Genomic DNA, 24,356 nt, shown 5'->3' with positions numbered 1-24,356 from the left:
ATCAGTCTTCCTCTTTATCTATCTATCTATCTATCTATCTATCTATCTGTCTATCTATCTATATGTCTATTTGTCTGTTTGTCAGTCTTCCTCTCTATCTATCTATCTATCTATCTATCTACATGTCTACCTGTCTGTCTGACTATCTATCTATCTATCTATCTATCTATCTATCTATCTATCTATCTACCTACATGTCTGTCTCTCTGTCTGTTTGTCAGTTTGTCTATCAGATATTTATCTGTCTGTTCATCTATCTATCTATCTATCTGTCTATCTATCTATCTATGAAAGTCCAAGACCTGTTTATTTCTCACTTATAATTACATTCTTTTAAAAATAATTTGTCTATTTTATTATTTAGGAGAAATGTGCCTTGGTTTATGATGTTACTGTGCTATAGTTCTACTCTTAAAGCTACAGGTTTTTATCAGAGTTTCATTATAACACTGTAATGGTTATGGTTAAGATTATTATTTCCTTAGCTATGTCAACTATAACATTAAAACGCCATAACATTTATCCCGAATACATTTTTATTATATATTGCAGGTAATATGAATTCATATTAATCGGCTTTATTAGTCTGTTTCTTTAATTGTCGGGTTGTTTTGAATGTGTAAAGTGTGAGTGAATAAAATACATTGCGGTTACAGCAGGCTTTATTGCCCACTTTGCAGAAACAGGTGCATGATGCAACTTTTATTAAAACAAAATAATTCTCAAAGGGACATTCAAGAACAATATCTAAAAGTATATATAAATTTGAAAAATGTCCAGACTATACAGTATATTTTAATAAAGAGAATATAACTGTGTTTTTACGCTCTCTAAAATATAACTGGGATTTAACTGTAACGCTATTACACAGTGCAGGGGCGAATCCGAAATGGCGCTGTATTCCCTATACAAGTGATTTAGCTAGGGCGTGAAATAACGGCTTCCCCGCGCTATCCTAGTGCACTACTTGGTCAATAAGAAATGCGTTTGTAATCGAGCCCGCGCGAGTGTTTAGATCCCCGTGCGGATGTGACATTTCAGAGAGGAGCGCGACCGCCATTTTGAGTTTTAGCTCTTGCTGCACATCAGGAACCAAACGGGAGCGGTAAGAGAGAGTCAGCGTGAGAGAGACGCTCTGGCCGTCACCGGGCAAAATAATAGATATTCATACACATATTATATATAGTTTTATTGAGAAAAAACGTTTGAAGTGCAGCTTGTAGTGAAACCGATGCGTTAGGTTTGTGTTCGCTTTCTGCGCGCTAACGTCCGAGAGAGCAGCGCGAGCGTCTTTTGTCGGTTTAAACTTCTAAATGAGTGCGGATTTAAATTAACAATCCGGTTTGAATGGATTGCATTTTTCGCCGCTCCCCCCTAGAAGAGGGACAATCGGAGGAGCATACGGACTGGAAATATTGCGAGGGAAGTTAAACATTTTTCTCAGAAATTGCATGACTCGCTAATTAGTATTTTTTTTTTGGTGTATTAATCAACGTTTATGCTAGTTTACGTTAACTAGCATCAGCTAGCTATAAACAGGGTATTTGTTTTCTCTTAGAAACGGTTGATTCCCCCCCCCGTTCATAATTTGGGCCTCCGTTGTTGTTATTGTTTTGGAGCCCGGTTAAAGAGTTTAAGCTCACCAACTGTCGCTGCTCACTCAACCTCCCATCAAAAGGCGCCGAGATTGGGCGAATAGCGAGCAAATACGTCCGCGTTTCTCTGCCCGCGCCCCCGCCGGCCTCCCTCCCTCATTCCCCGGCGCCGACCTCAGGAAAGGCCGAGGTCGCGTCAGCGCAGGCCCGGCCCTACTCGCGCAGTCCCGATACGCACCCGCATCCTCCGGCTCCCAGGAGCCCTTTCGCTACGGAACCCAACCCGGACAAGGGCGAGGGAAACCAAGACGACGACGGCACCGACCGTGAGATCACAAACATGAACCATCACCACCATCAGACGCAGCAGCAACAGAAAGCCGGCGAGCAGCAGCTCAGCGAGCCCGAGGATATGGAGATGGAAGGTAGAAACACTCTAAATACTAAAACTATTCCCACCAAGCTTTTATAATAAATATAACCATTTTTATAAATACTTTTATGTAGCACAACTTCTTTGGTCACGTGTGTGTACATAAAAACAATCCAGTGTATTGTAAACATTGGTGTTACTACAGTGCTAGTTAGCTAAACTGTTAGCTCTCGCGCTAGCTAGTGTGTTTTGACCTGATTAGCGCGCTAGCTGGATTTTTCCTAGCGAACCTAGCCTACATCAGAGTTGGACTGGGGGGGGGGGGACATTATTAGCGTATTAAGGCACTACTCATATTTACTAAATCTATTACTATATCTATATACATGTTAATCATTTGACTGGCTAGTTTGATGTATTAGTTAGCATAGCAGCGCATTTAACATTAACGTGAGATAGCGGTAGGGGATGTATAAATAAATGTAGACAATATAATATTGTATAATAATGCTAAAGCGAAAACTTGTGTAACACATGTAGTTGTCTTTCTTGGATTTATTTTTTCATTCAATTTAAATCATGTATAAAGCTAACGCTAGCTCTGGGCTACATCAACAAACGTGGTGCTAAGCAAAGTTAGCGAGAATGAACGCAGTTCCAGGACTACAAACAAGTATTTATGACTCTTATTTCATTTCCAAGATAAATTAATTGATTTAACTCAAACACTAACACGTGTCTGATTTTGAAAAGTGTTAATTGCGGTACAGTTTGTTTTATTTTATTAGCGGCCGCCCGCAGGGAAATCCGAGTTTTTCTTCAAGCAAAGATAGACGAATGAATGTAAGATGAAATAAATGAAAATAAAACAAAAATGAACTGCGAGTGGAATAACCTGTTTAGCCTTTTTCTTATTTACTGTCTTAATTCATTAATTAATTATAAATATAAAGCTTGTGTAAGAGGTGGGGGGAAGATGAGAAACCAGGCCGGCTAGCATGTTGTGCAGGTTTACAGGTTTGAGTTGTGAATTAAATCATAAAATGTTTAAACAAACTATAAATAACAGAATAAAATAACAAGTAATTAACTAAATTTGTGTTTATGACCAGCTATGGACATGTAAACGCTAGCGGTGCTTTGCTTTTTTTCACCTTATTTCAGTTTTATTTATTTTTGGTAAACCAATCAAACTCGCTTTAAAAAATACTTTTAGATTTCATTCACTTTTTTTGTATTTTGTTTGTATATATGTCTACTTCGTAATCGTTCATGGTTTTTTTTCCCCTCACTTAGCCGCATAACAAGCTGACTAGCAAAGCAAGGGGGAGTGTATCTGGCGTTTTTATTCCAAGATGGCGGACTGTACGTTCTCCCCATCCGTTCTCGGACAAATCCCGCCCCTGTTGTTTAGGATTGGCTACTTATTATCCAGATTTGCGCTACGATTGGCTGACGCGGCAAATGCAGCGCGCAACAAGATGAAAAAAGCCAATCATTGAGCAGGAGGCGGGGTTTGTCGAATACGGATGGGGAAAAATAACTGTCGTTTTTTTTTCTCTCCTCTCACCGATCAATTAAGCAACGCGAGGCCCGCGTCTGCTCCGGTACGTCCGTTTGTTTATATTTTTTGAGGCAACTGGAAGACGACGCAGTAACAAGTAACACATTCTCGGTATTATTTTGAATATTTTTTCCCGTGTATTATATGTTAAAGCGACAATTAGTAATTGTGAGTAATGTGTGCGAGGTGGAAAAAAATAACAGCAGTGATGTTAGCTTGATCTCGCGCGAGTCATGGCGGAGGTGGAGAGAGGGAGAGAGGGAGGGAGGGAGGGAGGGAAGGAAGGAAGGAAGGAGGTGTAACGAGCGGATCAGCTCCGAAACGCATCACCGATAAGATATTGTCACGCCGGTGTCTGTTTATAGACCGTTTATAAACAGATTAAGCGGAGTGATGTGTGTTGGTGTTAGCTGACGAGGCTAAGGCTAATAATGAGGCTGCGGCAAGGCCATGGCGCGCGCGTCACTCACTCACTGACACAGCTTCTGCTCGTGCTGTTGTAGCGCCATTTTTAACGCCTATAGCATTTATTTTAATCCACATTTCTAATTATTTTTTCATATTTTCTCCTCTTTCAGTATCACCATCATGGGTGTGTAGCGATAGATACCGGTCTTTGGCATGCTCCATGCAGGGGGGCGTTTCTTCCGCCCGTGTATACAGGTTTAAATGGCTTCTTCCATCATGTCATCTCTGGATGTTATTTTATCATTTAAAATCTAAGTTAAAACTAGGCACTAACAAATCTGTTGATTGTGTGTTTGGTAGTTTAAGAATTTTGACCATGTGTGATGTTTGTTTACACCACAGAGCTGTTGAATCCTGGATCCTGATTGGTCAGGAGGTGTTTATTGGTTTTCTATAACAGCAGCTCTGACAGTAGTGCAGCTGAAAATCACAATGCGTTACCATCCCTATAGTAACAGCTGAGGATGTTTGTATAATGTTTATGCAAGGAGTCTCCAGTGTCAGACGTAAAGCTGTGAGTTTTCCAACGTCAACGCAAAGTTTGGAGTTGTTGAAGTGTTGCTGTGGTGTAAGAGGAATAAAACACTTCAGGACATAGTGTCATAAGAAAAGGATTGACTTAATTTTTTTGTAATGTAAATTTGTGAGAGGAGATGGAGATGAGGTTATACATTGCTGGCTCCTTACTGTTTGTCTGTTCATCTTTGTGCATTTCCTCATCATAATATCACGTCATGAGCTGGGAAAACTCTCATTAGTGTATTGGGGTTTTTTTCCTTTTGGGGGGAAATATAAATATTATCACAGTCCTCTGTGTGTTAAGTGCGCTGAGCTTTTTTCATTACACACCTGATGTTTTTTTTTCCTCTTCTGACTCTCCCTCAGCTGGGGACACGGATGATCCCCCAAGAATTCCTCAAAATCCAGTCATCAACGGGAATGTGGCAATGGCAGATGGACACAACAACACAGAAGAAGACATGGAGGACGGTGAGCGTGAACTTTAAAAGCTCTTGTATTTCTCTTCTCTTCGTGGCTAAAATTAACGAGTGAACTTGAACAACCTGGATGTTCATCAGCACTACTGAGTCAATTTAAAATCAGCGTTGGCACCCAACTAATATAGTTTGTTACATACTTTTTAAAAATAGCAAGAGGGTGACTGTAAAGGAGGACGACACCGTGGCCCACTTTTACTTCTGCTTACGTTGATCACATTTTTATCAAATTGTTTATGAAAACAGATTTCCAGAGTTACACATCTTAACCAGAGAACAGAGCGAAGAATAGCTTCCAGGTTGATGCTGTTCATGCTGAAATGTTCTGCAGTTACGAGTTTTCATATCTGAATCCGTGAATATTTGATTTCTATTCTTGAAAAATGAGACAATTAAAATTAGTTATTTTCTTTTTAAGGATAATTTTAAGGGGGCATTTATATCACACACGGAGGAAAATCTGAAAAAAGCTGTTTCCCATTTTCATTTTAAAAGTAAGAGGATGGTGTGACAAATGCTCACCACTGTCTGTCTGTCGTATTTGTAGCGGTGACGCCGCTAAACTGATGCACAACTTTCGTTAGGAGTCGATGCAAAAAATATGACCACGTGCATCATGGGTGCGATATCCACATTCTATTAGTTATGTATCTAATTCAGTTACCTTTTTTGTACAGCCCTCAGAGTGAAAATATATAAAGCACACGATGGTCACACAAGATGAGAATCAAATGCACATGTGAAGTCCGATAGCTCCACGTTGTGTGTGTTAGTTACGCAACCTCTGAGTATGGTGCACTAGAAAAAGACCATGGGACTTGGGCGTTTTAACTGACTTGGAGCTCCATTTCTGCTACGGGGCTCATTATGTTTCAGTCATGTTTGGCTCAGACACTGTGAGATTGTGTTTATTTATTTAGAAGCTATGATGAATCTATAGTACAGTTTGTGTACAATATTAAACCTCTGTTTGTAGGAAATATTAACTTATTTACTTTTATACTGTCAAATACACGTTATTTTTTTGCATTGTTTATGACTCAGAAATCAAAAAGGAGTCTTTTCAGAAGAAGGCTGCTTTGGCGTATCGCTGCTGGTGTGAACTTGTAGTGGAGTGTACAAATCCTAAATTTATAAGCGAGCCTTGGCGGACTTTGGCCATGCTTTAATCTGGAAACACTCAATCCCAATTGAAGTGACTAGCAAAATCAGTAAGAACTCACAAAAGATATTAATACCCCGAACGATTTACATACCCTGAAATGGTTTGCGGGGGAAGGGGGCGGGGGATTAATGAATCACTCGAAAGTGGTAGCCAGCGTAATGTAACCTATGGTCCTGTTTACAGCCGTTTAGGCTGTGAGCTGCAGTGTTGTCCTCAAATTACTTGTACAATAAATTGTGTAATGTGGATCATTTTAGTGTCAGTCGACAGGCGGTGGGATTTTGGAAGCACATCCTGTACAGCATCCAGAAGTGTTTGATTACCATCATGCACGTTACTTTTAACATCCACCAAATGAAAAATTTTCTTGTTTGAAAAGCCCTATTCGCATCGGATTAGTTTATCAGGGAATGGCTGTAAGCATTTTTTTTTCCACGCCACCTCGGTGATGGGGGGGGGGGGGGCACTTTGTGTTTTCTACGAACCCAGATGTTTGCATCAGGCGGTTGTATGATTACGCCTCGTTTACAGCATGGAAGTCTAAGACGCGCTGGGGTAGAGACGAGACGCTTATTTCAGTTTGGAGCGAATCAAAGTTCTAGCAACAGTTACAATAAAAAAAAAAAGTCACAAAGTATCCAAGAAGCATCCATTTTTCTTCTCACGTCTCAGGAAGTGTTCAATATTTGTTGGAGGGGCACTGATACACACACTACAAGATTAAGTACGACAAGTAGCAGCAGTGTCACTTTTTTCAGAAACATCTGCATAGAAAATGAGGGGAAAACCACAAACATGGCCAATCCGGATGGCAGTAAAGTCACAGAGGAGCGTCTGTAAAATAGGAAATGCACCCCATGTAAACTTAATCTTGTCCGAATAGGGCTACACAGGGTGTCCAAAATTTCAGGAGTCAATGGGAATACGTTGACCAAAATCCCCAAAAATATGATGCAGAGGCTGAGAAAATGCATAGTGTGTATGTTGTAAATAATTAAGTAGTATGTAATATTACACTCGGTGGTTCCTAACCACGTAGTTTATAAAGATATATGGTTTATCTTTGTTGTTTTTAAATCTGTCGGATGACGGTGAATTAAGACACTTGTCCCAGGTGCCTGGGCTACCGTATTGTCAACACCTGCAAAAACAGGTGTTTTTAATGCGCTTCCTTTGTATTGAAGATATGAGATTAATTAGCTAATTAAAGGAACACACTCTCCTCAGTCGGCTTTGTGGAGGTTTTCAGAGTCTCATACACACTGACAGATGTGTTTTTTGAACCAATATTTCACACCGCTATCGCTAAACATGAATAACACGCATGCCGGAAAACACACTATTTTTATAAACTTTTCCTGACTTTGAAGATGAAACGAAGTGTTTGTGATTTTCTGTAACACTTTACTGAACTCCAGATACAAGCTGGCGTTCCGAGGCCACCTTCCGCTTTGTGGTGGAGCGCTTCAGCCGGCTCAGCGAGTCGGTGCTCAGCCCGTCGTGTTTCGTAAGGAACCTACCATGGAAGATCATGGTGATGCCGCGCTTCTATCCCGATCGGCCTCACCAGAAGAGCGTCGGCTTCTTCCTGCAGTGTAATGCCGAGTCCGACTCCACGTAAGTCACCGCGGGCTCAGGTTTATCATTTATAGCTTACAGAAAGGTGCAGTTTGTTTTTGTTTTGTTTGTTTTTTTTTAACTTGCAGCCAGGCGCTTGTTTTTGCTGACACACTTCTCTTTGGCATTTTGGGTGTACTCGTGGTGTGTAAATGCTGCTGACGGTTAAGCATTCCTGCTCGTCTCGACATTTAAAATGCGCTAGCAGTATCGGGAGCTGGATGAGATCACAGTGCAGGAGCTGAATATTCAACAAATTCCTTGAACTGTGATTATAGCCAATACATCACTTTCTAGATATGAAGATGCATCATATAAATGTGCAGTCGTGATTAGCAATATCCAACGGAAATCTGTCTGCCTTGCACAATAAACGGTTCTCATTTGAATAAAGGTGCCAAGGGGCTACTGGAAGACTTAAGTTTATAATTATTTTCTCACAAATTTACCACAAATATAGTTTTGGTGTTTTTAGCATTTGTGTTAAGATCTTGGAATGGAGGATCTTTACCGTATACTATAATATATCCGCCTGATGAAGCGGAGTTACTGTGACCACCTTGATGTTGATTATTTTGCTATAACATGTCCTGAAGTGTTTTATTCCTCTTACACCACAGCAACATTTCATAAATGTTCAATATTTGGGACAAGATGCTATGTTGTAGCTGGACCTGCGAACCCCACCCCCCCACTTCCCTTTTTCCCTTCTCTCTCTCTCTCTCTCTCATTTACTTATTTATTTATTTATGTAAATCCTCTTACCCTCTCTTTTTTTCCACAAATCTGACACTTCAGAGATATTTCCATGCTGAAGCCATCAAGCTACTCAGAATTACTCGTCATCTGAACATCATTGTCCGTTTTTTCTTAGGTCATGGTCATGTCACGCTCAAGCCATGCTGAAAATCATCAACTATAAGGACGACGAGAAGTCGTTCAGCCGGCGCATCAGCCACCTGTTCTTCCACAAAGAAAATGATTGGGGTTTCTCCAACTTCATGTCATGGAGTGTAAGTAATTATTATTATTTTATTTTTTAAAACGTTTTTTACAAACTATTTTTTTTTTCCCACTTCTCCTTGATAACAATTGGCTTCTTGAGCCTTCAGACTCATCGAGGTGTGCGTTTGTGCTTTTTAGGATGTTACCGACCCAGAGAGAGGCTTTGTGGAAGACGATAAGGTCACATTCGAGGTTTCGGTCCAAGCCGACGCTCCTCATGGTGTCGCGTACGTGAACTCTGTCATAGAAGTTTTAATGTTGTGTTTATTTACCATTAAATTGTAATAATTATGAAAATTCTGTGTATAGATGGGATTCAAAGAAGCATACTGGATACGTAGGATTAAAGAACCAAGGTGCCACGTGCTACATGAACAGTCTGCTGCAAACACTCTTCTTCACCAACCAGCTCCGGCGGGTGAGAAACAAATCATCCTTTATGTCAAACTGCGAATGAGTACGTTTGAAATAAAATGGCTGTGAGGCAGGACTCGGGGGGGGCCAGGCACTTTGTGGCTCAACTACTTAGCTATAGAACAAGTCTAGAAACTAATGGGACCATCAGTGCTGGTTACCAAAGGCAAACTTTTGATGATATGGTCCTGCTTCCTGTTTTTGGTAGCCATACTAAGTTGCAAATGGACTCTATAAGCTTATTTATTATTGTTCAAGAAATGCCCTCACTTCCTGTTTGAGGACTTTGTTTGCGTGCTATGGACTAATCAACCTGTATATCAAAAATCCAGTTTTGTTCAGATTGGTTTCACAATGCTGTGATCCAAATTTGGTGTCAATTGGACAAAATTTGTAGGAAAAGAAGTGAAAACCTTTTGAAAAAAATTCAGAATGGTTGAAAATCCAATATGGCAGAAATTAACACCGTGTTGTCTGAATACTCATAGGAAAGTGGAATCATAGTTGACCTGCAGTGTGCTCCATAATTATTGGCAAGCTTGGTATAAAGTTCTACGTAAAAGATTTGTGATTATTTAGTGTAATCCTACAGATAGTGAGAGAAAACTTGATGTTTAGTTGACCTAGATTTATTCTAAGTATGAAAAAAATGTGTGCAAAATTATTGGCATCTAGTACTTTGTGCATAAATAATAATTTTTACTGCTCTTGAAAGTAGAGCTCTTTTTCTTATGTCAAGTTTCGTTCAGCGGAAACATTTAGGAATTGAGTTCTTATCCTATGCCGTCTGTAATTCTTTCTTATGGGGTTCTAATGGTATGTGTAAAATGGTCCTCTGTGTTTGGGGTTTATCTTAAGATTTTTGGGGTTTGTTTTCTCGTAGGCGGTCTACATGATGCCCACCGAGGGTGACGACTCCTCCAAAAGCGTTCCCCTGGCGCTACAGAGGGTCTTCTACGAACTCCAGCACAGCGATAAGCCCGTTGGCACAAAAAAACTGACCAAGTCTTTTGGGTACGAGGACGTTTGTTTTCTCATTATGCATAAAAATAAAAAGAACAGTAGTAGTAATAATAATTTATTGTAATATTAGGAATAATAGTATTAAGCTTTATAGTGCCTTAAAATGGAAAGTCCTTTACAGTATGAAGTACCAAGTTAGGTAGACAAAAATAAGAGTAAAATGGGTAAATAATAATTAAACAAATAATAGTAGTTATGAAAAGAGAACTTTCCACATAAAATTTAACAATATATAATGTGTTAAAATGGAATAAAATTACTACAAGTACAGTAATATATGTAATGTGGCAGTAATTAAGGTGTATAATAAAAAGCAAGTGAACGTGGGGGTTTTTTTTGTCTCTTTTTTAAATCATCAGTGATGGACCGAGCCTGATGTATATTGGAAAAAATAAAAGTGATTTTTTTTTCCAATTTTGAAGTGGTTTTAGGCATTATATTGTAGGAAATCGAATTGATTGGTATAAATAAAATTACAGTGAGCATCCATGATGTTCTTCTTTATATATTTGATGTCTGTCTTATAAAACATATTTTATATTGTATGCTTGTATCCAATGCACGTCTCTGTGCTGTTTGTGTAGTTACACTGTGTGTGTGTGTGTGTGTGTGTGTGTGTGTGTGTGTGTGTGTGTGTGTGTGTGTGTTGGTCAGGTGGGAGACGTTGGACAGTTTCATGCAGCACGATGTCCAGGAGCTGTGCCGAGTGGTGAGTTTCAGAGCCATGAGGTTTTTAATCACCACACAGAAATATTCTCACTCCTAACGTCTAAGTGCAAACTGAAGCTAAGGCGTTTCTCCATTCCAGCTTCTGGACAACGTCGAGAACAAAATGAAGGGGACATGCGTGGAAGGCACCATCCCGAAGCTCTTCAGAGGAAAGATGGTGGTAAGCTGGCTCACTTTTGTCCCTTTTTCTGTGTTCTCTGTTTTTTTTTTTTTTTTTTCTTTCTTTCTTTCTTTTTTTTTCTGTTGAGGTGAATTGATAACTGCGTGTGTTTTGTAGTCCTATATCCAGTGTAAGCACGTGGATTATAGATCTGAGCGAATAGAGGATTACTACGATATTCAGCTCAGCATAAAAGGAAAGAAAAACAGTGAGTACCCCCCTTCTCCCCAACTTTACAATGATATTTAGTGCGAGTTCATTGTACACCGCAATGTTCAGGTACTTTAATATACTGTGTTGTATTTTATTTTGTTGTGGACACATGACTATTATTTCCAAATGTGAAAGGTGATAAACAACCACAGCTGTTCTGACATGTCATCTTTTTTTCTTTTTTTAAATCTCTGCAGTCTTTGAGTCATTTAAAGATTATGTGGCAGTGGAGCAGCTCGATGGGGATAACAAGTACGATGCAGGGGAGCACGGCCTACAGGTGCACATTTCGCTCTGAGACTCTCCATTGAACCACCCACACACACTCGCACGCTTTCAGCACATTATGATCCTGACTCGTGGTACTGTTTTACAGGAAGCTGAGAAGGGGGTGAAGTTCCTCACTTTTCCTCCCATCCTGCACTTACAGCTCATGAGGTTCATGTACGATCCCCAGACTGACCAAAATATTAAGATCAATGACCGGTAAGAACTGTTATGCTGTTATGTTGACAATAGTGCAGGCTGCATCCCAGAAATCTTCGATTTGTACACTAGTGTACTGTACGTACCTAAAACTGCAGAGATAATAGTGTGGATACAATTAAATATAAGGGACAACACTTACAATGCACTACGTAGCTTCATAAGTGTTGTTCTACTCTGAGGTGAGCATATATAGTGAATAGGAGGCCATTTGCCTTACTATGCGTTAGAAATGTGAATGCAACTTCCGTTAACACTGTTGCTCATGAATATGCAAGCTAAATCCTTTAAGAAAAATTGTAATGTAATTTTCAATCAGTAGCTGGATTCTCATTTGACCAATCATCAGCACTCCTGAGCCGGTCAATTACCTTTCTTATGTTTGCGGTCTTTGATTACTACAAGTGTGGACCCAAACCAATATGCTAAAGCGTTATCCTTCGGGCACATGGCGAGTGGTGGAGTTCTTTTGTGCGTTAGATGAATCAAATCCTCCAGTTTATTGTTAGTAAGTATAAGTGTGTATCGCACAAGGAGCGAGGTCCACGCTAAAAATAACCTCACGATTGACTCCTCTAAGCAGCAGTCATTAACTCAGTAGTTTGTAGCTGCTATAAGCTTAGTTTTCTTTGCTGATATGAGTCCAGGTGTGTGTGGTGATGAGTAACGTTGCGTCCTCAGTTTCGAGTTTCCCGATCAGTTACCACTGGATGAGTTCCTGCAGAAACCAGATGTAAAGGACCCGGCCAACTACATCCTGCACGCCGTTTTGGTGCACAGCGGAGACAACCACGGCGGCCATTACGTCGTCTATCTCAACCCCAAAGGAGACGGCAAAGTGAGTGTCACGGAACCAATAGTGAGGACCCATTTCCTTATTTTTGGGGGGGGTTATTATAGATGAACATATTAGAGCCCAAGACAGGCGTCGCTCTAGAAACCACTGCCCAGGTAGTTGATTATTTTACATTAACAGCACATCCTAAGGAGCTTTATTCCTCTTGTACAACAGCAATTGTATTCTGTATACACATTCTAGGTAAGATATGGGAACAAGAGCATTAATGTAAACAACACCTGAACAAACAGCATCTAGGTATAATGAACAAACAGCATCTAGGTATAATACCTACAGCACTGTGGTATAATGGCCTTTCGACCAATACGTAAGAGGTAGAAACCATTTGGATATTTTAATATTCGTAATATAATTGCTTTTTTAAATTGAAGGCATAAAACAGTCTTACCATTAGAGATCATAAATACACTGTGACTTTGCATCTCTTTGTACAGACTGACAGCTGTCTAAAGTCTCTAATATGTAAACATCTACAGTTCTGATCTGTGTATTTTGTTGTCATGTTTGCTGCATGTTACATAATCAGCACCTTGCCTTGTTTGTGTTATACTCTGGGATTAGTTTTTGGTTTAATGGTCAAACCTATAGCAGTTTTAGAGGGGTTTTTTTAGGAAAAATACATTTTAACAACGTGTTAGAGTTCCTTAAACATTTCTCGCCATGAAAATGGCTGTAGAAGCTGCCATGGTGTTAAAATAACAAAGAAACAAACATTTTGGTCTAGTGTAATTATTTAAGCATGTCGGGGTATTTTTGTTTAGTGTTAATCAGCCACAATTGAAACGCAAAATATTGTTTTCCCCCCTATGGCTGTTGTGCAAATAGTTAAAGTGGTGTAAAAAGAATGTATTCAAAAGAGCTCCAGGCAAACACAGCTGTTGTGTCTGAAGTGCTGGAAAGCGATGCAGAAATCTGTAAAACAGTTTTACTTAATAAAAAGTTTTAAGATGTTATAAATAATTACAGAGTTTCAGATAATTGTCTTGTGATGCAATGTCTATATTCTATTGTCTGATGTATATAACATCGGAGAGGTCTACATACTCTTCAGTGCAAGGGTCAATAAATCATACGCTTATTAACCATCACCTCGATATTGATTATTTTCCTGTAACAGCACACCCCAAAGTGGTTTGTTCCTCTTGCATTTTTTGACTTTTTATTTGAACACTTTTATAGTTGCTCTTAATGTTGTGGAAAGCTGGTATATGTTTAGCCCACAGAGTTTTTAACTTCCTTTTAAAAGCTACTTGGAAGCCATATCTTAAATGCAAGGACATGTAAAGGATTTGCGACCTGGCAATGAAGGTAATATTATGTTCGTTGTCCTTTCAATTAGCAGTGACAGTCTGTGCATTACCCCCCACCCCCTTCGTTATTCTGGAGAGCTGACTAGAGTAAGAGTGACGGATATGATGACAAATATATCATGATACTTGGACATTTTATGTATGCATCATGATATCTATAAAAAATTTCTAGTCAAAGTTTGTTTGTTAGAAAATGAATTATATTGATGTTCTATCTTCACATCGCCCAGCCCTAGTCCACTATTCTGTCCTCAAAATGGCAGCTGTTTTAAAGTGTGACCTTACACAAGACAAGACACAACACTACTACAGGTAGCGTTCCCATGAAAGCGTTGTCGTTATTGTTGTTTTCTCACAGCTTTGTGCTTTCTCTTGCTCCTCATCCAAGTGTAATTTAACATTTGCATAAAAACATGGTCTGTGTGTATATTAAGAACGCATGCCAGCGGAATTAAGTTGTTTCCCTTTCCACCAGTGGTGCAAGTTCGACGATGACGTCGTTTCCCGATGCACTAAAGAAGAGGCCATCGAACACAACTACGGCGGCCACGACGACGACCTCTCCGTGCGCCACTGCACCAATGCCTACATGCTGGTCTACATCCGAGAGTCTAAGCTCAGTAAGTGGGTTTCATTTCTTCAGTTTCCTTTAAACTGACTGAAACCAGCTGCTCCGTGATGGTCCGTTCGTTACGGAGCACAAAATCGAGACAGGAGAGCACATGAGCGCCAAACTCTCCGTTACGTAACCTGCCGATCCAAGTGTTCTGTGTTGCTCTGATTAGATGGTTCTCTTTCAGATTTTAGTGGTTGTGCAGGTTTCGATGTAGGCAAAATTTATTTTAATTGTTAATGATAAATTCAGTGTTGAATTAGTGGAGACCGAATGCAATGCAGCTATATAACTGATGCGCTGGATTACGGCAGAGATTCAGCTTAGATGATGAGTGATGGCCAAATCCCACTTCACTATCAACAGGTAGTTGAAAAGCATTGTGGGTAATGTGGGAAACTGGTAACCAAAGTAAAAATAGATCCACGAAAATATCTTGGGTATAGCAGATGATTAGGACAGAGGGTAGAGATCAGTGTTTTGCTTGCAGTTCACCTAGCAGACAGCAGAGGGCTTTGGCCATTACACACTACTCCCTTAATTAGATAATCATAACAGTACACGGGGATAAACTGTGTGTGTGTAGGTGAGGTGCTGCAGCCGGTCACAGACATGGACATCCCTCAGCAGCTGGTGGAGAGACTGCAGGAGGAGAAACGGGTGGAGGCGCAGAAACGGAAGGAGCGCCAGGAAGCTCATCTCTATATGCAAGTGCAGGTGAGAACATGTTTCTTTCAGTTTTTTTGGTCTGATTTCAGAAAGTTATCAAAGATGTTCTGAGCTTGTGATGGATCTGCCAGTTGTTTTGTTTTGTTTTGTTTTTGTGTGTTTGCAGATGGTGACAGAGGACCAGTTCTGTGGGCACCAGGGCAACGACATGTACGACGAGGAGAAAGTGAAGTACACCGTGTTCAAGGTGCTGAAGAGCTCCACCCTGGCCGAGTTTGTGCAGAACCTCTCTCAGACCATGGTGAGTTCCACTGCACACGCCTCACCAGGCTTCCCCGTTCAGTTTACCTGCTGGCACTCTGACTGTCCCTACAATGGTACATGCTGTGCCCTTTAGAGCTTCTGCAGTTGCTCAGTACAAAGACTTTATTGACCCTGTAAGGAAATTCTGTCTTGTTAATGCAACCTGGGACACCAAACTTAGTTTTCCAACCAAGTCTTTAGGACAGAGGACAGGAGAGCTGTGATAAAATGGCTAATTTTAGTAAACATAATTAAAGGTGTCAGCCTTTATTTTGATGGGGTTGTCTGCTGTTAAATTCATCAAAAGGATTTATTAAATCAATAGAACAAATTGTTTTAAGTGACGATGTAAATTGAAACTGATGCTCAAATCACACTCACTAACCGTAGTAGTTGCAGTTTAGCCAGTCATATGCAGGGAAAGAGGACATGATGGTGTTTCTCATTTGAATTTCATGCATATTCATAAGGGTAAAGATGTACTGATGTTTCTAGGCCCCTTCACTGTAGTTAAATCAGGCTCCTTCTGGCCAGATCAGATCAGAATCTCTTGCTTCCGTGCTCGGTCTACTCAAACTGGTGTTGAATGTCTTATCGATTGTGTGCAGGGTTTCCCACAGGACCAGATGCGACTGTGGCCCATGCAGGCCAGGAGCAATGGCACCAAGCGGCCAGCCATGTTGGACTATGAGGCAGACTGCAACAAGTCTGTAAGTGATTAGCAAAAGCCATGGAAATAGTTTGGCTCTTCACGTATCCTTCTGTTGCCTGTAGAATTACATATCAGGTCTGTGTGTGTGTGTGTGCCTAAGCGAGATTTTGCTGTGCTTCACTCACTAGATGATTGACTTGAGCGACAACGAGAACCCCTGGACAATATTTCTGGAAACGGTAGATCCAGAAATGGCCGCCAGTGGTGCGACATTACCCAAGTTCGACAAAGACCGTAAGTGTGACACCACACACACTGAATTTTCTCTGAAAACATTTCATCACCTCCATTTACCTCTAGTCTTCTGGTTTAATGTTCTTTTTCTTCCTTTAATTTTCAGATGATGTCATGTTGTTCTTGAAGATGTATGACCCAAAAACCAGAAGCTTAAATTATTGTGGACATATCTACACACCTATATCCTGTAAAATACGTAAGTAACATAACTACTGTGGGATGGATTTTAGGTTACAACACTCGTGTCTCTTTAAATTATCTAATTAAAGATATAAAGCTCAGGTGCAGTATTAAAGGTGGAAAGCTGACTGTCTCTCTCTCTCTTTCTTCTTTCTTGTGATCAGGAGACTTGCTGCCTGTCATGTGTGAAAGAGCAGGGTTTCAGCAGGGAACTAGTCTTCTCCTCTATGAGGTATGTTTTTTCTTTTTGCATTTTGTGTTACTCAATCCTGTATTGTTTTTGCTAATTTGTTAAGCTGTGATTTATCCCTGTAATCCACAGGAAGTTAAACCGAATTTAACGGAGCGGATACAGGACTTCGACGTCTCCCTGGATAAAGCTCTGGACGAGCTCATGGACGGAGACATAATTGTGTTCCAGAAGTACGCGTTCTCTCCTCAGTCAGCTTTGAGTTTCTGTTCAGTTTCTCGGGGGGGGGAGCAGGTTAATGACTCTTCCTGTCGTCTGTTTAACAGGGATGACCCAGAAAACGACGCCAGCGAGCTTCCGACAGCAAAAGACTATTTCAGAGACCTGTACCACCGTGTGGACGTCATCTTCTGCGACAAAACCATCCACAACGACCCGGGCTTCGTTGTTACACTATCCAACAGAATGAACTACTTCCAGGTTGGTTTTGTGGAAATAAGTGACCTTGACCGCGTGAGAGATGGAGTATAAATAGAACTCTGTAGAGGGGTGGGGGGTGTGCGCGCTATGATCAAAAGTAAACACAAGTAAAGTAATATTCCTAAAGGCAGTGAGTAACAGAAACCACAAGGTGCAGTGAAAGTGAGTTTTTATTAATTTAGGACTGTAGTTTAATTGGGTGCTTTTTGTGCATCCATAAACATAATGCATAAATACTATAAAATAAATTTATTTTATAGTATTTATGCATTATGTTTATGGGTGCACAAAAAGCACCCAATTAAACTACAGTCCTAAATTAATAATATATATTCTGGGGGGGGTGTGTGTGTGTGTGTGTGTGTGTGTGTGTGTGTGTGTGGGTTCTTTTCTGTTTTGGACAAATAGTTCTGTAAAGTTTTAGTCCGAAGTTTATATTTGTAACGCTGTGGATTTTATTTTAAATAAACAAAAAAATGGTACTGCAAGCTTGCCCCGCCCCCATCTGATTAATCGAAAAAATAACCGGCCAACTAATCGAGTATGAAAATAATCATTAGTTGCAGCCCTAATTTTAACCCAATAACTGACCCGCAGCAGCTGATTTAACATTTTAAAGCTGTGATCTGCTCCTTATGTTACAGCTCAAGTTAAGTCCAAAAATTCCACTTATCTGGTTTGCTTCAGTGCATCTGGACACGCAAAAGATTTGTCATTCCTGAGCAGACTGCCTCCCTTGTTCACTTCCACATATGTTTTTAATGTTATTTGTAGGTGGCAAAGACTGTTGCACAGAGGTTAAACACTGACCCCATGCTCCTACAGTTCTTCAAGTCACAAGGGTAAGTTTGCTCACGTCTCACCCTCATGTCCCTCATTTTCTCATGTTCACTGTGTCATAACTAGTGATGGGGATTTAACGGTTAATATTTACAATAACTAGTTTTAACCTTATTTGTCCTCTTTATGCTGGACAGGTACAGGGACGGCCCGGGAAACCCACTCAGGCACAACTACGAGGGAACTCTCAGAGACCTGCTGCAGTTCTTCAAACCACGGCAGCCCAAGAAGCTCTACTACCAACAGGTGAGCTCATCGGAGTCGCATAGCGTCGTCTTTAGGTTTTTTATCAAGAGATGACATACAGATTGTCTTTATTTGCAATTGAGTTCTGAATGGAAAGGGAAACCGGGAACACAGAATAAAATGGTTTATGTAAACACACGAGACTTGTTTAAAAGGAAATTCGGATTGTTAATATACAGTGAGGGGAAAAAAGTATTTGATCCCCTGCTGATTTTGTACGTTTGCCCACTGACAAAGAAATGATCAGTCTATACTTTTAATGGTAGATTTATTTGAACAGTGAGAGACACAATAACAACAAGAAAATCCAGAAAAACGCGTGTCAAAAATGTTATAAATTGATTTGCATTTTAATGAGGGAAATAAGTATTTGACCCCCTCTCAATCAGAAAGATTTCTGGCTCCCAGGTGTCTTTTATACAGGTAACGAGCTGAGATTAGCAGCACACTCTTAAAGGGAGTGCTCCTAATCTCAGATTGTTACCTGTATAAAAGACACCTATCCACAGAAGCAATCAATCAATCAGATTCCAAACTCTCCACCATGGCCAAGACCAAAGAGCTCTCCAAGGATGTCAGGGACAAGATTGTAGACCTACACAAGTCTGGAATGGGCTACAAGACCATTGCCAAGCAGCTTGGTGAGAAGGTGACAACAGTTGGTGCGATTATTTGCAAATGGAAGAAACACAAAAGAACTGTCAATCTCCCTCGGCCTTGGGCTCCATGCAAGATCTCACCTCGTGGAGTTGCAATGATCATGAGAACAGTGAGGAATCAGCCCAGAACTACACGGGAGGGTCTTGTCAATGATCTCAAGGCAGTTGGGACCATAGTCACCAAGAAAACAATTGGTAACACACTACGCCGTGAAGGACTGAAATCCTGCAGCGCCCGCAGGGTCCCCCTGCTCAAGAAAGCACATATACATGCCCGTCTGAAGTTTGCCAATGAACATCTGAATGATTCAGAGGACAACTGGGTGAAAGTGTTGTGGTCAGATGAGACCAAAATGGAGCTCTTTGGCATCGACTCAACTCGCCGTGTTTGGAGGAGGAGGAATGCTGCCTATGACCCCAAGAACACCATCCCCACCGTCAAATATGGAGGTGGAAACATTATGCTTTGGGGGTGTTTTTCTGCTAAGGGGACAGGACAACTTCACCGCATCAAAGGGACGATGGACGGGGCCATGTACCGTCAAATCTTGGGTGAGAACCTCCTTCCCTCAGCCAGGGCATTGAAAATGGGTCGTGGATGGGTATTCCAGCATGACAATGACCCAAAACACACGGCCAAGGCAACAAAGGAGTGGCTCAAGAAGAAGCACATTAAGGTCCTGGAGTGGCCTAGCCAGTCTCCCGACCTTAATCAAATAGAAAATCTGTGGAGGGAGCTGAAGGTTCGAGCTGCCAAATGTCAGCCCCGAAACCTTAATGACTTGGAGAAGATCTGCAAAGAGGAGTGGGACAAAATCCCTCCTGAGATGTGTGCAAACCTGGTGGCCAACTACAAGAAACGTCTGACCTCTGTGATTTCCAGCAAGGGTTTGGCTACCAAGTACTAGGTCATGTTTTGCAGAGGGGTCAAATACTTATTTCCCTCATTAAAATGCAAATCAATTTATAACATTTTTGACATGCGTTTTTCTGGATTTTTTTTTGTTATTCTGTCTCTCACTGTTCAAATAAATCTACCATTAAAATTATAGAATGATCATTTCTTTGTCAGTGGGCAAACGTACAAAATCAGCAGGGGATCAAATACTTTTTTCCCCTCACTGTAACTAGCGCTGTGGTATCATGGTCATGTCTTTCATTGTTACTAGTTTGTGATGAATATCATACAGAGGACCTGCGAATTAAAATAGTGATTCATAGGCTACATGAGTACCAACATACCAGTTATAAATATAGCTTTATTTTTTGAAGTCTGAGCTTTTAATGGTGTCTTGAATATAAATGAGTGAGTAAAGCAGAGTAGAATGATCGTCATAAGCAGCTCGATGCCATGCTTGACAGTGCTCCTGTATAGCATGACATGTTGGACGTAGCAATCGGAGCTCTCTGTACAGGAACCTGAGCCCCACCGTGCAGGTTCAGCTCCGGTCCTCTGATTAATTCACGTCTCCTCTCGCAGCTCAAGATGAAGATCACAGACTTTGAAAACCGGAGGAGTTTCAAGTCCATATGGCTCAACAGTCAGTTTCGGGAGGAGGTAAAGAAAGTTCCTCGAGGAGCATCCCACATTAATTTCCTGTAAATTAATTAATTAACCAGTCTGTTTTTTTATTTTAGTCATAAAGCTGTATTCCTGTTTTTGCTTCTGTCTTCCAGGAGATCACACTATATCCAGACAAGCATGGCTGCGTTCGAGACCTTCTCGAGGAATGTAAAAAGGCCGTGGAGCTCTCAGACAAAGGCTCCGAGAAGCTCCGGTATAAACCACTGCTAGTGTTTAGTGTTCATGCTTTCGTTTATCCTGTCCTTGGGTCTGTAGAACGCTCTTACAGAAGCATTTTAATGAAAAGCCGATGCCGGTTGCTTTCCTAGTATGTGTCTCATGTTGAAGCACGCCATTAAATCCGATTCACTCCTTCGCTCCGCCTGTCACTGCTTTCATCAGTCTTATATTGAACCTCCTTTTGAGCTCCTTGTCTTTTTGTCCTCTTTTTCCCGTAGGCTGTTAGAAATCGTAAGCTACAAAATTATTGGGGTTCACCAAGAGGACGAACTGCTAGAATGTTTATCTCCCGCAGCCAGCCGGACGTTCAGAATAGAGGTGAGATCTTATTTGTGCCTCTCCTTGCTTCATTCTGTAAATCCAGATTCACCCCGTTTTCGATCAATGTGTGCTTGCAGAGGTTGTGAAAGTGCATATTTGGAATCTCGTTTGTGTCCGTTAGGAAATCCCTCTGGACCAGGTTGACCTGGATAAGGAGAACGAGATGCTGATTCCAGTTGCACATTTCCACAAGGAGGTCTTCGGGACTTTTGGAATTCCGTTCTTGCTAAAGATTCGTCAGGTGTGTTAGTTTTGTGTGAATGTGTGGGTTCATGTTTGACGATATAGGAGCCATATTGACTTAATGAATAGCCAGCTAACAGAGTAAACTAATCAAAGCAGCACAAACGTTAATGTTCATGCCATGCCCATTCTGCCTCATTTATCAACCAGGATATGAATAAATTTGGTCATAACATTGTTAGCAGGAGCATTGAAACAGAATCGTGTGTCGTTATCAGTTAGTGAGCATTAACGCTAACCCGCTGCTGTGCTGTGTCCAGGCCGAGCCCTTCAGAGAGGTGATGAAGAGGATCCAGGGCATGCTGGATATCCAGGAGAAAGAGTTTGAGAAGGTAAATCATAATGTCTGCTGGTTTAGACGTAGCCACTGCATGACGTGGACTAGGGAGAAATGTTTTGTTTTGCCTTTTGTAATGTAGATTATAAAACTTAACATACTAAAACTTCAGGTGAATCTTTAAGATATTCAAGTATATATTTTTTTTTACTTATTTTTGAGGGGGGGGGACACTAAACAAAAAATGGCACAGCTACTGAAGGCTGAGTTTTTTTCTTTTTTTTCTTCTTTTTCTTCTTTTTCTTCTTTTGTCTAATTGAATTTTTGTGGAGCATGTGTGTGTGCACATTGTTCCAAATTTCCAACATACTTCAGCCCTATTTGGCCAGGGTTAGCTTACCTGGAGAGCTCCTATAATTTAACATTAGTTCGTAGTGGCTTGTTAATGTGCATTTCATTTTTATAATGATTGATAATGATTTTAATTATTTTTTTGCATTTCAGTTTAAATTTGCGATCGTGATGATGGGCCGGCACCAGTACATCAACGAGGACGATTACGAAGTGAACCTGAAGGACTTCGAGCCACAGCCGGGTATGTCATTAAGCTAGCTGTTAAGTACTGCGTCCCATGTCCTTACATGACAAAGGACCTACAGCTCACTGGTGTCACTTAGAGTTGGCTTTAAAGAACGGCTTAAATCTCTCCACCTTGTGGTCAGTTTAGAAGCAAGCTACGGCTACCACATTCAGCCTAGTACTCATTTTCGCCTAGTGTAACACTGTTGGATTCTGGTTGGGCAGAAGGTGTTCATTTATTTTCTTTAACAGCGGCTCTGACAGTAGCGCAGTTGCAAATCACTTGTCGTACCAAGTTATCGTTTCTATAGTAACAGCTCATTTTTTGTGCAAGTGGAATAATTCAGTAGGGGAGGTGCTTGGACAGGAAATGATTGAACTTCGGTGTGATAACAGTTCCGGTTAGTTATTGTTTAAACAGACCACAAAAAAAAAGAGACTCCATTTGCTGAAAGTCCAGGAATTTATTTATTCATTCATTTATTGGTCACTGGATCTTGCACATGAAGGTGTAATATTTGTTGCTGTTTTTTTTTTTTGTTTTTTTTTTTTGTTTTTTTTTTGCCCCCTCTGCAGGAAACATGTCCCACCCGAGACCCTGGTTAGGGCTCGACCACTTCAACAAAGCGCCGAAGCGAGGGCGCTACACATACCTGGAGAAGGCTATCAAGATCCACAACTGATGTGCCGTCTCCACCTTAACCGCCCCTTATTAAAGACTCTAACCAGAAGTTGTGTGTGTGTGCGCACCACTTTTTACCACCTGCCCTGCGGTTACACAGGCCCTGCCTATGAAGTCTTCAGCAAATCAGAGTTCCTGCTCATCATGTTCTTCTCCCCTGACCCCCCCGCCCCCCTTCCTTTAGCTCTTTGATTTGACTTCTGTCACCTGCCTGTTTTTTTTGTCTGGGAGAATGAATTGAATTTTAACAAATGGGGGAACAGTATGAACTTTGTAGACAGGTGTATTTTTTTTTTTTGTTTTGTTTTCTTTCCGTTTTTGGTTTTGTTTTCCTTTTAATTTTTGGTTTTAAAGAATTGTTATGGCAAGAAAGCTGCTGCGTGCGTAGCGAGGGAGGGAAGAGGACAGAAAAAGTTCGGCCATTTACACAAAAAACGGATGACGAACAGATGGATGTCGGATATTTAACCAACTTTTAACCAAAAAGGACACCACTGATGGCTAAAGCTTGCTGGAACTCTGAAGCAGTTCCATGTTTTCTCGTTCCTTAGTGCAAAACTAGTTTGTTTTTGTTGTTTTTTTCTTCTATGTTTACACAATCCTCACTTAGCTCAGTTAAGAATTCAGTCGTATCTTTCATGGAAAAAGTTGTATGATAAAAATAAAGATCCACAGCATCGTTTTAAAAGCAAACAACAAACGAAATGAATCGTCTGTACTTCATTTTGCACGTTGGCACTTAATATCAAAGGTTTTACATTTCTCCTGACTGGTAAAATGTAATCTTTGACCGTGCTTTGGCCTCGAGGCCCCCTGTGTCCCCCCCCCCCTCCCCCCAAGCCCTCTTACGCTTTCTCTCGCTCTGGTTTTCCAACTTCCTTCATCCTTCTAAGGTTTTTGCCATGGGATTGGAGGCGGTGTCGCTTCACATTTGTCCTATATTAGCAGGAGGCTGCAGACTTTTGCTAGACTGGTTCAGGATGTAGAGAAACCAGCATTAAAAATGAATCTTCTTTTTTTTTTTTTTTTTTTTTTGTTTTGTTCCTTCCCCCTATTTTGTTTCTAAGCACAGAAGGAGGCGTGCTCCCGAGTGCGTAGTCTGCTTTGTAAAGACAAACATTTAAAATTGTGTATATTTAAAAAGAATGGACATGTAAAATTAAAGACACACTTTTGTTGGGTACAGATCGATTCAGATGTTCATATTCATTGTGTGTAGTTTTATTTTGGACACCGTTTTATTTTATTTTTCTCAACTACTTGCTACAGTTCGTTTTGAGTGCAGATGCGGATCATGTCTTTTGATTCCGATTCCCCCCCCCCCCCCCCCCCCCCCCAGTCT

At 40.8% G+C, this 24,356-nt stretch overlaps 1 protein-coding gene across 4 annotated transcripts; it reads left to right on the top strand.

The window, feature by feature from the left end:
- The first annotated feature begins 1,050 nt into the window (after positions 1–1,050).
- usp7 (ubiquitin specific peptidase 7 (herpes virus-associated)) lies at positions 1,051–24,342 on the top strand. 4 transcript variants are annotated; one of them, XM_053652090.1, is made up of 31 exons: positions 1,051–2,020; positions 4,886–4,990; positions 7,582–7,780; positions 8,655–8,793; positions 8,924–9,012; positions 9,095–9,203; positions 10,083–10,213; positions 10,877–10,931; positions 11,031–11,111; positions 11,229–11,319; positions 11,522–11,604; positions 11,701–11,810; positions 12,492–12,648; positions 14,455–14,599; positions 15,179–15,309; positions 15,428–15,562; positions 16,173–16,274; positions 16,405–16,510; positions 16,617–16,709; positions 16,858–16,925; positions 17,016–17,116; positions 17,210–17,363; positions 18,138–18,205; positions 18,341–18,449; positions 20,589–20,666; positions 20,786–20,886; positions 21,131–21,230; positions 21,355–21,474; positions 21,737–21,808; positions 22,258–22,348; positions 22,909–24,342. In XM_053652090.1, the coding sequence occupies exons 1-31, from the start codon at positions 1,936–1,938 to the stop codon at positions 23,013–23,015; spliced, it is 3,315 nt and encodes a 1,104-aa protein (XP_053508065.1). In that variant the 5' UTR covers positions 1,051–1,935; the 3' UTR covers positions 23,016–24,342. The 4 variants fall into 4 exon arrangements, with proteins under 4 accessions (XP_053508065.1, XP_053508056.1, XP_053508074.1 ...); XM_053652081.1 differs by having other exon boundaries at positions 12,492–12,669; XM_053652099.1 differs by lacking the exon at positions 1,051–2,020 and adding an exon at positions 2,311–2,641 and having other exon boundaries at positions 12,492–12,669.
- The last annotated feature ends 14 nt before the right edge of the window (positions 24,343–24,356 follow it).

The sequence above is a fragment of the Ictalurus furcatus genome, chromosome 2 (assembly GCF_023375685.1).
Source record: "Ictalurus furcatus strain D&B chromosome 2, Billie_1.0, whole genome shotgun sequence".
NCBI lineage: Eukaryota > Metazoa > Chordata > Actinopteri > Siluriformes > Ictaluridae > Ictalurus > Ictalurus furcatus.
Note: the sequence above shows the minus strand (reverse complement) of the source record. Positions and strands in the feature narration are given on the sequence as shown.